Source organism: Saimiri boliviensis, chromosome 1 (assembly GCF_048565385.1).
Source record: "Saimiri boliviensis isolate mSaiBol1 chromosome 1, mSaiBol1.pri, whole genome shotgun sequence".
Taxonomy (NCBI): Eukaryota; Metazoa; Chordata; class Mammalia; order Primates; family Cebidae; genus Saimiri; species Saimiri boliviensis.
Window position 1 is genome coordinate 158,556,946 of NC_133449.1, and position 12,796 is coordinate 158,569,741.

A 12,796-nucleotide genomic window follows, 5' to 3' on the forward strand; every position below is an offset into this window, starting at 1 on the left:
ACATGCCTGTTTAAGATGCCCAGAGGTGGGAGAGGTCTGTCTCCCTACTATCGAGCAAATTCAGCAGCTGCCCATCTTAAAGGACTGAGAGCTCTAAGAAAACTCAGACATTATCCAGGCCAGTCTCTGCGAAATAGATGCCCAGAAATGTGGAATAACTGGCGGCCCACTGCAACGTCAGCAGAACTGGGACTGGAACCTGGATCTTCTGGCTCCGGTCCCCAGACTTTTAGCTTTTCTTGCTACAGTGCATGGCTTCCATCTTTCTTGGCAAAAGGAACCAAATTATATTTCAGAGCAATCTGGTTTCTACCAAAGAAGGGAGGGTAGGGAGCAGAAAAGGAGGTGGACATTTCTGAGCAGCTGCTCATTTTCTTACCGCTCAACACAAACATCTCGACTTAACCAACAAGAAACCAAATAGGGAAAGAAATCCCTCCTTCTTGAAAGACACCATGATCAAACCCCATTTCACAGAGCATTTTCATACAGGTGAAAAAAGGCAGTTCTGTCTGCAGGCTGACCCCTGGCAAAGCCCCACACAATGACCACGTCTCTGTGTCAGGACAACCCCAGCTCCAACACCTGAAACTCAGCCACAGGTGAGTGAGGAAGGAGGGACTGATAACCAGTGGTTCACTGCCACAGGGGTGCCATCAGCTTCCGTGCCACAGCAGCCATTGTCAACACTGCCAGACAGTGCTGTAAGCAGAAGGATTCACCAAACACACCCATCCTAATGCCCACTGACTTCACGCTTCCCATCTCACTGATCTTTCCACCAGGTGGGCAAAGATCAGTGTTTCACAATTTATTGAGGGCTGTTGGCTTTGGAACTAGGTTCTTGTGTTCAGATCCTAGCTCTGCTGATAACTAGCTGAGTGGCATTGGGGAAGTTATGGCACCTTTCCATTCCCCAGTTTTCTTGTTGGCAGAATGGGGATATTAACTGCTCCTATGTCACAGAGATGTCATAATGATCAAATGAGGTTATGCAGGTGCTTAACAGAAGGCCTGGTATACAGTAGGGATGCCTTACATGTAATGTTATCATCATTAGTATTCATTTTTTGGCAATGAAAAATACATCCTTAACCTGTCAGTAATCAAATGTAGTTTGACAGATTGTGTTTCCCACTGCTGGGCAACAGCTGGATGCTCCCAGCACTGATACAGATTTTCAGAGCTTATCTACTACCTCACTGATTCCTACGAGAGGGTTACATTGTATATGAGAGGTTTGCTTCTAAGTGTGGGGAACATTCCCGTGTGAGACCCCCAAAAGGCGTGAGTCTCACTATATGGTGAGTTTGATCCCAAACACAGTTTCCTACTGGAGGCAGTCAAGCTATCCAGAAAAAGGAACTTAAAGATGGATGATCAGTTTCTAATATCAACCACAATATCGTTTGGGCCTAAAACTATGCAGTGCTGCTAGACAGAGTGACCCCCTGCCAGCAACCCGTTCCTGCTTTTAACTTTTTTATGACTCTTTAAGAATAAGCCTTAAACCTTTTCTTTACTTACCTGACTGCCTTGTACCCTAGATAATGGTTTAACTGTCGGGATATTTGCAAAGCAAATGCCGCCATAAGGGATGGCTCTAATTCCTAACTCAGAGACTCCTGAATGGGGAAGTTGAGATAAGTTGAGTCAGGAGTGGACAAAGGAGAAACTGGTTAAAAGATATTCTGATGAGCAAAACCAGAAAACCTTTTCACATCTCAGTTCTAAAACAAGATCAAACCAGAGATACCTGCAGCCAGGAGGAATAATGTCTGGATGTAAACAAGCTTTGTGATCACAGGAAATTCTGTTACTTTTTACAACCACTGATTGTGTATCTGACTTTTCAATTGTATAGGCCACGTAAGGTATACATTTGCATTTCCTCTTGCTATGACGTAAACCAGAGCAGAAGAAAGTGTATTTATTCCTGGCCTTTGAAAAATAAAATTTGCTGTTTAGGCACAGCCTATCAGCCCTCCAGATGCCTCGTTTTCTCTCTCTCTATCTTTATTATTTCTCCAAGCGCACTCCCTCTTCCAGGTATTGGGACCCTCTTGCAGGTCGAGAGACCCCCGGCAGACGTGCCTACCCGTCCCGGACGGTCCCCGACATCTAAGTTCATTTTCTAAAGCAGAAGTGCGGTTGAGTCATTCGAAGGAAGGCGCCACACTGGTGAGATAGCCAGAACATCTCAGTCCAAGGCAGCCAATGTCTAAATCGATCACTGCTTCTTTGGCTGAGCACCAGAAGAAAGGATTGGATTGCATTTAGGGACCAGATTTAGTAAGAAACACTTTAAACTGAAATGTCTGAAGTTGATTTTTGAGGAGCCATAAAAACAAATAAAGCAGAACTGGACAAGGGCTCCAAAGCCTGAGAGCAAAGGGGCACAAGGATATGGAGTCTCAGATCCACCTCGGCCACAGTGTTGTACACTCTGGGGCAGTTCTTCATCTTTCCTTCTTCTACTAATCAACCATAATGGAGATTCTCATTAACATCTTCACTGATCTCAAGGCTCTGAGAAGTGTGCAAAAAATTTAGGCTTTTAATTTCCCTGTAACTTAAAAACAGTATGTTTTCAGCTCCTAACTGCTTCTAAACAGAGTTGGTGACATCCCCCAAACCTTGAGGGTTGAAGATGGAGAAAACTGGAGGTAAAAACTGCAGGCTGATGACAAAACAGCATTCTCATCATAGGCCATCCAACGCTCAACGAAAAGAGCCAGTCTGCTGTGGTACCAACAACCAAGACACTTGCCCTCTCTGGGGTCTGGGTCTCCCTGCCTAATGTCATCCTTGCAGTGCTTCTGCCAGGTGTTACTGTGGGGTGGAAACTGAGCCCTGGGGAGAGGATGGTATAGGAATGGGTGTAGGCTCTGGGTTTGGAATGCCCAGGCTCTGACCTCAGCTCTACCACTCAGTGGCTAGTTACCTAAACTCTTTGAGACTCATTTCCCCAACTGCTAAACAGGATGGTCAAACCATATCCCTCATGTAAAGAACTCAGAGTTCTAAAAATCAGTAATAAATGCTTCAATGTTATCACCAGTCGCTGCTCCATAACAAGCCGAGTGGTGCAGGGCAAGTCAGCTTACTCTTCTGAGCCTCAGTTCATTCATCTACCTGTGAAATGTGGTGACTAGGTGACGTCTGAAGTCTCACCCAACTCTGAAATTTTAAGGAACTGCACACGCCAGTGTTAGTCACCTAGGACTGTGTTGCAGGATATGTCCCTCGCCTTGCTGACAACCGGGAAGTGCCATGTGCTGCCTGAGGTGGCACAGCAAAGCAATGGAATGGATTCCTTTCCTGGGACACATGGCTTGCCAAAAAGGGAGCTTCTAACCCTACCGGTTTTGCATGGATAAAGAAAGTGTGAGTTATTTCTTCAGTGACAGCCACAAGAGCATCTCCACAAATGCTGAAGCCCACTCAAGAGACAGGAGGCCTTTATTATCAGAGAAAATGAGCCCTCAGCAGGAGACAAATCAGAGCCTCTCACAGCCCTGAGAGTCTGTCCTTTGCCCAGCCTCTCCCATACTGACGTGGCAGGGCGTTCGGGTCCTTCATGATAGTTAAGTGGAGTCGGAGAGACGCTCCACTCTGTGTGAGAGTTAAGTGGAAACAGAAACAGGAGCCTGAGATCAGAATTTTTCCTCTGGACAAAGATCTTTCACTTCGTCATGACATTTTATAAGTACTCTAAAAACTTGTTCTTGTTTCCACCACTACAAAAGATAAATATGCCTAATAAAAATATCCTTAATAGAGATTTTTAAGAACATTTCTCTCTTCTTAAAGCCCGGACCACAGGGCTGCAAAGGGAAGTCCCTCTTCCTGTCCTGGTTGAACCACATACTGCCACTGAATTCTACATCAGGCGTGACACTGCAGAGGGCAAGAAGAGCGAGCCTCCCACTAATGCAAAGTGGGAAGAAGAGAAGGACGTCCAAACCAAATTAGAATAAACAGCCCCCAGGGTTCAACAGCACGGGTATCTGTTTGGCCGCCATGGAAAATGACTGTAACTCCAGAGGCGGCAATCAACTACTCAGACATGAGGGGCAAATAAAACCCCTTCTGGCACTAACTGTCTTCTGTGAGTTCAAACTGCCCTATGAAGAGAAACTCAACAAGGTAGAGATGTCAGGAAGCACACAGCCAGGAATACCCCTCTCCCTACTCTCCTCTAATCCCCTGCCCTCAACACAAAAAGACCCAGCCCAGACCAAGAGGAAGACAGTGTGTTCCCCACTGCAGTTACCCACCTCTCAGCAGCAGCTCAGCTGTGGCATGTACAAAAAGGAGGCCAGAGGACAACCTGAGCTAGACCACATGATTAGTCAAGAGCGCTCCAACAGTATTACAAAACATCTTCCCTTCGGCTCAAGAGACATGAAGACTATGACCTTTTCAACTGCTGAAGCAACATACGGTCAACAGCCACGTTCACAGAAGGAACCGGATTCTGGAGCCTGTGGTTTTGAACCAGCATCAGAAAGAGCTGACTTATGCACAAGACAAGAGAAAAGCACTGAAAAGAGCATACACACACTTAGGAAATACGCTGGTCATTTACAGTTCCTGTGCTGGGAGCTCTTGCTCCTATTTTATTATGATCAAAGCTGCTCGAACCTACCATGTTACTTTTAAGTGTCTATAACTATGCCTTTAAAATTCACAAGAGTCTTGGACAGAATACAACTTTTGACTTAGTGGAGGTATACATTTAAAAAACACAAAAGCAAGCAAAACAACCTCCATGTCCAACATTAAAGGAGGACCTTAGTTAATATGATCCACCAATACAGTGGGATACCATGAGGTCACAAAAATATTAGTGAAGGATATGAATATTTGTGACATAAAAGTAAATAAAATGTGAAAGACAAAGTTATGGGTAAACTACAATTGCAACTGTTTTTACAATGCAACCATGAGGATTAAGACACAAAAGATACAATGAAAAAAAATGATTTTGTTAAATTGGTGGAATATTGGCATTTCTTCTTTTATTTCCAGATGTTTTTACATTGACTTTCTTTTTTTAGAGTAATATTTTTGTAGAAACGTAAAATTAAGCTCAAAGCAGCTGTACAGAATCACAGAATTTTGGAGCTGAGAGAAGCCTTGGAGATGAGACATCTTTCCTATCTTACAGTTGAGCACCCCGAGACCTTGTGAAAGGGTTGTACAGCTAATTAATGATGCTGTTCTTCTTCACTGTAGCTCCAAGACTAATGAGTGTAAAAGGCTCAAAGGTGCTAAGAAGCTACTGTTTGGACCTGGAAGCTTCATCCTCTAAAAATCTGACTGCTTGGTATGTTTTGAAGCTCTGCATTCCAGTCTGAACAGGCTTCTTGAGTGATGCGATTTTATGTAATTATATCTTCAGAATTAGGTTTCTGAAATCTTCATAGCAAACTGAAGTAAAATGTTTCACAAAGCAAATGCCACGGAGAATTAGTAGGAATCACTGAAGGATGGGTGATTGCTCCAAAGAAATATGAAAAGCCGTTGATCCTACAAGTCCAGACTCTGCCAGCTGGAGCCAACCTCTTCCACACAAGGTATGGATATAAGATGACCTGCTAAGATCGCATTTCCAAAAATATGGGCTGGCAGTAGACGCTGTCCGATATGAAATCATAACACAATTAACACTATTCTATGAAATACTTGTTTTCTCTGCCCCTGTTTTCCAACGGTTTGAAACTAGGCATCTACAAAGTCCGGATCAGCTATAGTAATCTTTGGAGGATGGGGGAAGAGCAGGGAGAAAGCTGAATTCTAAGAGGGGGAAAAAAAAAAATGAAGCTATACCAAATTCCTTCTGTTCCCCTTGGAGGGTGAAGAGGAGGAGGAAAAGTTGGGGAAAAGACAGGAAAACACCAGAAATCGCAATAAAAGAAGTTGCTGATAAAATTTATAAGTGGGAAAAAAATCAATTATGTTAAAGATCTAAAATCACATGCCAATCAACGGTGCTGAAACAACAGAGGCGAGACTCGCATAAATAAATTTAAGTTGCTGCTACCATGAAAGGCCTCTACTGAGTTCCACAATTACTTCAAAGTCTCTAAGGAAGGTGAGAGAGGTGAGTGCTGTCAGAGATAAAGGGAGCTGCCTTTCTGAACAGGATGACAATGCAGGGCTTAGTCACAATAGATCACGGAAGGAAAAAACGACGGCAGGCACTTGAAGATCAAAAGCAGCCATGCCTTCTGAGTGTCATGCTGTAGAAGAGAGATGAGACTCACAGACAGGGCCCAGGAAAAGTGAAGCAAAAACCAAGAGGCATCTAAGGATAGCATGAGGTCTGTGAATCAGAGGCTGCTGTCTCCTGCAGGGCGCTGCAGAAATAAGCCTGGCAGGAAGCGGGACATATGCTACAGGGAGGCTGAGCCAGGCTGGAGGGGAAAATGGGGCAGGGAGAGGAGTCAGGCTCCCAGTCACTGGCCCAGCTCGATAGGCAGAGAGGAGGAGCTGGCTAGTCAGGACAGAGCATTTTACCTGCAGAGATCTACTTTTTCTGGAGGGAACACCTTGGAAAGAAGCAAATTATTTGAACTAACCACATTCTTTCTTCCAGTACCCTTTGGATTTAAGAATTGGACCCTCAGAGTTTACATTATAAACACCGTACACGTGAAAGCTGTCTCCTCAGCACTTAGAGCTAATCCATCCAGGGTGGAAACATACACTTTGGAATGAAAGCATGGGGCATTACTGGCACAGACAGGATTAAAATCTAGAGTGCAAGTATCCCATCTTACCAGCACACATTAAGGCAATCTACTAGAAAAACAGGGTACATCATGTTCCTTCTTTTTCAGTCGCTGTGGGAACAGCAGCTGCTTTCAACAGCCATGGGCCCTGGATTAGCTGCTGCGTGGGCTGTTTCTAGAGGCTGGTCTAGGAGAGGGCTTGAAGGACTGACTCAGCGCAAATGCTAGACAACATTCCCAGCTTTCATCCTTAAAACATTCAACCCTAATGGGAATTAAAAAATCATATGGATCTATCTTTATTCCAAAGACAGAGGCTCAGACTGAATAATTTAAGAAAATCCTCAGGGAAGTCTCAATACAATAAGCAAAGAGAGTCTTGTTCCAAAAGAAGAAAACCTAAAAAAAAACAAAAAAAAGCCACATAGAGCCAAAAAGAGAAATCTATGCCTTAAGCATTTCAATTTGGAAAACATTGCAAATCTCCTAGAAATTTAAATTAGCTATTAAAGACCGACTTGTTCAGGGGTTCTCTAGACTACCAACTCACAGAAGCTACAAAAAAAAAATTTACTTTTATTTTCTAAATGTCACCAGTTTTCAACCATAGCAAACAGAACGATATCCTGTCTTTTAACTTAACACTCCTTGGCACGGGGTTGGGAAAAGAAGAATAAAACACAAGCGATCAATCAAACACCTAGGTTAATCAACAGAAATTTTCTGAAACATATTTAGTAAGACTGACATTAAAAACTGTCTAGAATAGTGTCATACAGGCTCTAAAGGAAATCTAAGGAGTAACTTGTCACACTGGAGAAACTATTTGAAAAAGCAAGTAAGTACGCTTCATCAAAGTAACTTATACTCATTATAGATGTGGGTTAAATGGCTTTCGGGCCTTTACCTTATTTAATGTGGGACAGTAATTGTATGATAACCTTCCTCTGAATGATAACCATCTCCACAGCATTTCATACTCTATCTATAAATAAACCACTGTCCTCATTCCCCTGTTCTTTATGGTACATATATAATTAATTCTCTTCCCCATCTGGAGGTACCTCAACTCTGCAAGTGAGGCCATGGGTCAGGTTTTCTGCTCACAAACATAGGCAGCTTCACTACAACACATCCTGTCTTTTCTCATGCAAGCCCTGGAGACCGGGTGCCCTTTAGGGAAAAATAAGCCAGGTTAATTATCACCTTCTACTCACATGTCAGGCAGACCAGCACCGTGCGCACAAACAGGTCCACCGCTAACTCGCAGTGCTCTGGAGCTCGGGACACAAAGAAGGGGATGATGATCTCGGCCGGGACATAGAACTGGAGCGCGTAGGTGAAAAAGATCCCAATGGAGTACAGCAGCTTAACCGACTGGTACAACCTGCCCGGACAGACAGGAGACATTCGAAGCCTGCTCAGCACACTTGTACATAATCAGCGAGAGTGCAATATGGTCCCACTGCAATTTGTTGACACTTCTCAAGGCTACAAACCCACACATCCTTCGGACCCAGCAATCTCAACTTCATCTCACAGATATCCTCACACAAGTACACAAAAGCTTACATTCAAAATATCTAACTGCAGCATTATTTAAGAAGGAAAGACTGAAAACAATTTAAATATTAACCAGTAAGAACTGGTCAGATAAATCATGGTGCCCCCATATAGTTCTTAACAAAGTAGGAGGCAGAACTCTAGGTGTGATACAAAACGATCCCCATGATATATCACTATATCACTTGACATAGTATATCACCATCATGGGGACAGTTTTATGTCACTTTTTTTTTAAAGTGAAAAAAAGCATGAAGCAATACAGTATCTATAGAGTGCTACAATTTGTCTTAAAAAAGGAAAAAGATGAGGAAAGACACATTCTCACCCCACAGGGAAATCTTACATACACTAAACATCTCAGAAAAAAAAAAGAAACTGGGAATATGGTTGTCTCTGAAATGGGAAATTGTAAAATTGGGAACTAGAGTGGAGGGTGATGGGTGGAAACTTAAATGTTCTCTGTATACTTTTTGAAAATCTGAATCTTTGCCATGGGCATATGGGTGCATATGCCTTCAAAAACAAAAACAAAAAATGCAATTAAAGTGTAACAAGCCTATTTATATTGGTCCCATCCAAGTCAGTGTCCCTAGAATTAGATGAAGACTTTGCAGGACCAAGAGGCAGGAGCAAGAATTCCATCTTTCCATACCACTACAGCTATCTTCCTACTACTGCTTCATGTGTAGCTTCCAAAAAAGACGTAACTCACTAGAGGATATCCCTATTTTATCACTCCAGTGCTCTGACTGAACAGAGTAGGAAAAAAGTCTGTGATCAACTTACAGAATTGACTTGGTCACTGAAAGGAAAGGTCTCTGTCCCTAAGCAAAGCTCCACTTTAAACCAGACCCTCGTGCGTTAAGCAGCAAGAAACATTTGTCCTCACTTGCTAGAAATCTATTTAAATGTGGTAATACAGAATGTGTATATGTGCATTGAGTTTCTCCGTGGTTGAACTGAAAACCTAGAAGTTGTTATTTATGCTATAAGCAAGAGAAAAACCTTGTAAAGACTGAGTTTGGAAAAAGGTTATACTTGCTCCATGAATAGATAATAAAAAACTCTTTGGAAAAATCATCTGGTGGCTCTATCATTAAACTCAAAGCAGCCCAAAGCCTCTGGAGAGCTGTGAAGCCTGGACTCAGGAGAGTGCACCTGCAGGGACAGTCAAATAAATTATACCCAAAGGGAAGCAGAAAGCGTAGAGCAGCTGGGTTTGGGGTGTTGGAAAGAAGACAGATGCTCCTCTATGGCTTCAGATCATGTGGGCTGCTTCTGCTGCGCCCGATCCATTTCTCTTCCAGGGAAAGGTGACACGGTTACACCAAGCTATCACCTGCCTCTTACTTCTTAGAAGGGCAGAAACATTTGGAAATTTACAAGTAGGCACCGGATGGATATGCCAATTACCATGATTTGATAATTACACATTATAATATGTATGTCACACACACCACATACATACATATGATTAGTATGCCTTACGAGTTAAAACGAACTTAAAAATAATTTCAAAAAATAAAAAGCGAATCCAGGCCTATAGCCACACCATTCTGAATCTTGGAAGGTAATCCCATCTGATCTTGGAAGGTAAGCAGTGTCAAGCTTGGTTCATACTTGAATGGGAAACCCCCTGGAAATACTGAGTGCTGTTGGCTTAAAAAACATAATAAAATAAACAATATAAAACAAAATAAAAAGCACACCCAGGCAGATCAGCCAGCGAATAAAAGGTGATTCAGGGGTGCTCAACAAGCTTCTCAGTGTCTGCTAACAGCTGCTCTCCACAATGAGATGATTAATCTTCAAAACAGAATGGTTGCTTAGCACATGCCCTGGGACACCTACCTTTTTAGGAAGCATTTCAATATGGCTCACTCTTTCTCTATAATACATTCACCAATGCAAGAGAGGTAAGAAAGGACTCCCAACAATCCCCAGCCCACAGTGAGATGCTCTCACCTGCGTATCGAACCTGTGACTACCAAGGGAGAGGCACAACAGATGCTGGGAACCAAATCCAGGTCTGCCCGCCCATCTCCCTGTCCATTTGGAATGGTTTACAGTGAACGGACTGGATACTCAGTCCTTCTGGGCTTAGGAATTCCAAGGAGAAATGGCTTATCCATTGGCTGATCAGCCAATGGCTTCAGCAGAAGGCTCTGCATGAATTACCCAAATAGAATGAAGTCCAGGGCAGCCAGTGAGGGCCAGTAGTGGCAGGGGATGGTGGGCTAGAGTGAAGTTTAAGGGACAAGTAAGAGGAAGAATCCACACTCTGCCCCTTTAGTTTTTTAAATATCCAGGACTCCTAGGTTTTCATCCTCCCTGACATACCAGCAGTTGGGCAGGTTGAGGGTTATGCTGCCTTGGATATTAGCTCCAAACTGCAGGTACCCCAGACACCCCAGGCTGATGTAGAGGATGGTGACGATGGCCATGCCCAGGTATAGGATAAGTGGGAACTTTCGAGGATCCTTCATTTTGTTTTCCAGGGGCAGAACCTATGAGAGAGTAGTGACAGAGAGGCAGAAAAAAACAGTTAATGGCCAAGAAAAAAAAAAAAAAATCCTCAGAAAAAAAGTAACTCTTTTATTCCCAGAATTCTCCAGAAGCACATATGCTCTATAAAGAAAGTTATTTCATCAGACATTATACTCTTGGGACTAGAAGGGACTCACAGCTCCCTTCCTGGCCTGGAAGTCCTAAAAGTAAGGGCAGGCAGGGCAAGTGCCCAGGACTCTTGGATCAAGCCAGTGCTCTGTCCTCCTGCTCCAGCATCCCTGCAGGCTGAGAATGTTCCTTGCTCTATGAGTTAGGCCACGTGGCAACCAGAAGGCCCTCTCACGTCATGCCCACCTGGCAGCTAACTGAGATTATAGCTTCCTGCTAACCTGTCTAAAGAATGCAAAATATAGGTCAGGAAAAACTGCCACTCTAGCTCAATAGGGGCAAGCATGAGCAGTGACAAGTCAAACCTCCACATTAGAGAAACTGCAGTGCAATGACAGAGGATCTTCAGACTTGGGTACTTAGCAATGCCCAGTTTCCAGACTCCTCTTAAAAACCACTGACCTTTGCTGCCTCCTTTGTCATAACATAGGACATTCTTTAACTTTCGGAGAAGCAAAGGAAAGACACCTTATGAAAATGAGTTTATTTAGGAATTGGGAAAACAGCAGGTATGACCTGAGGATCTTCACAGTGTGCCATCAACTGGAGAGCAACACTGGGCAATGTCTAGCTGTGCCACAAACTTTGATCTTGTCATTACACTTATTTTCCTGCAGTGTCTGTGGCCACGAGGTACAATAGGTCTGTGCTGCACACATCAACACCACGATCCTGCTGCAGGCCTGGTGTACCCAGGGGCCCCGAGTGTCTCCCACCACCTGCTCCAGCTTCGATTAATCCACATCCATTAGAAACAGCTTCTAAATGTATCTGTCAGTTTCCTTCATACCAAGAGTACAAAGAGCCAGAGTGCAGGGAACCCATCTCCTCCATGTCCTATAGGGCCCGTGACAGCTGCATGAACACAGAGCACACGGTGAATACAGAGTGTGCAGCCTGGCACTTCACCTGGATGCAAATGAACAAGCCCTAGATCCAAAACTAAGAGTCAATCTAGCAGTCTTCTCTTTAAAAACGTAGAAATACAAAGAAATCTTGATAATGTTTGCAGAATAAGTTTAGGTACAAGTCTTGGCTACTTGGCTAATGAAACCAAGCAAACAACTTCTGCACTGTGCTGTTGGGGGAAGCTACTAAAAACTTAGTACAAAGTCCCTTAGGAACCCAAAGTCTCTAGGCATCTTTCCACACTTTCTCAGACTCTTCTTTCAAGTTCTGAGATCGTGGGATCTCTTTCACACTGCTGAAATATAGGCCCACTCAGGCCTCTTCCCCAGCAGCAGGAAACCATTTGTGTTTCTAAATTAAAGTAAGACAGTCTTCACGGGCAATGAGAGACCCCAAGAAAGAGCACAGGGCAAGGTATAAAACCTCAGATCAGTGATTTACATGTGGTCACTCCCAAAGCCTCCCCCATGATGTCAGAGCCGCAGTGTATTTCATCAGCACCACCTGGGTGATTCCTCATGATGTTGACAAAACAATCTATACAGCTTCTAGGTTTTCTTAAAAGTAGATTACGTGTCTGGGAAGTCGAAAAAGAGAAAGAAGTGCCATGACAGGAGGAGAGTCTTCCCATCTGCAGAGCCCTTGGCCAGGAATGAAAACCTTTCTTCAGAGAAGAGTTCTGTACCATTATTATGAAAAATGCAAATAAAATTCAACTTAGTTAAGATGGAGGAGTAGATGCCTCTTTAGGAAAAGCATTTGGTGAAATCACAGGATGCTAATCCCAGAATGAAGGCTGTTCTTTTACATGCAGAAAATACATCAAACCAATGTTTTAGGGCAGAGAAATTATTCATACATTTATTGATTCAATAAAAAATCAATAATATTATTAATAAAATGAA

The 12,796-nt window shown here is 43.3% G+C and overlaps 1 protein-coding gene across 10 annotated transcripts in view; it reads right to left on the bottom strand.

Annotated features, from left to right (window-relative positions):
- The window catches only part of SLC36A1 (solute carrier family 36 member 1), a 57,893-nt gene that overhangs the window by 9,006 nt on the left and 36,091 nt on the right, over positions 1-12,796 (bottom strand). For 9 of the 10 annotated variants that reach the window (XM_039470279.2, XM_074378967.1, XM_074378978.1 and 6 more), the window contains 2 exons: positions 10,647-10,813; positions 7,958-8,127 (listed from right to left, as the gene is read on the bottom strand). In XM_039470279.2, the coding sequence (XP_039326213.1) occupies positions 7,958-8,127; positions 10,647-10,813 (337 nt within the window). Of the gene's footprint in view, positions 1-2; positions 7,140-7,957; positions 8,128-10,646; positions 10,814-12,796 lie in introns of those variants that run through there. The other variant, XM_074378982.1, reaches the window with a different exon arrangement.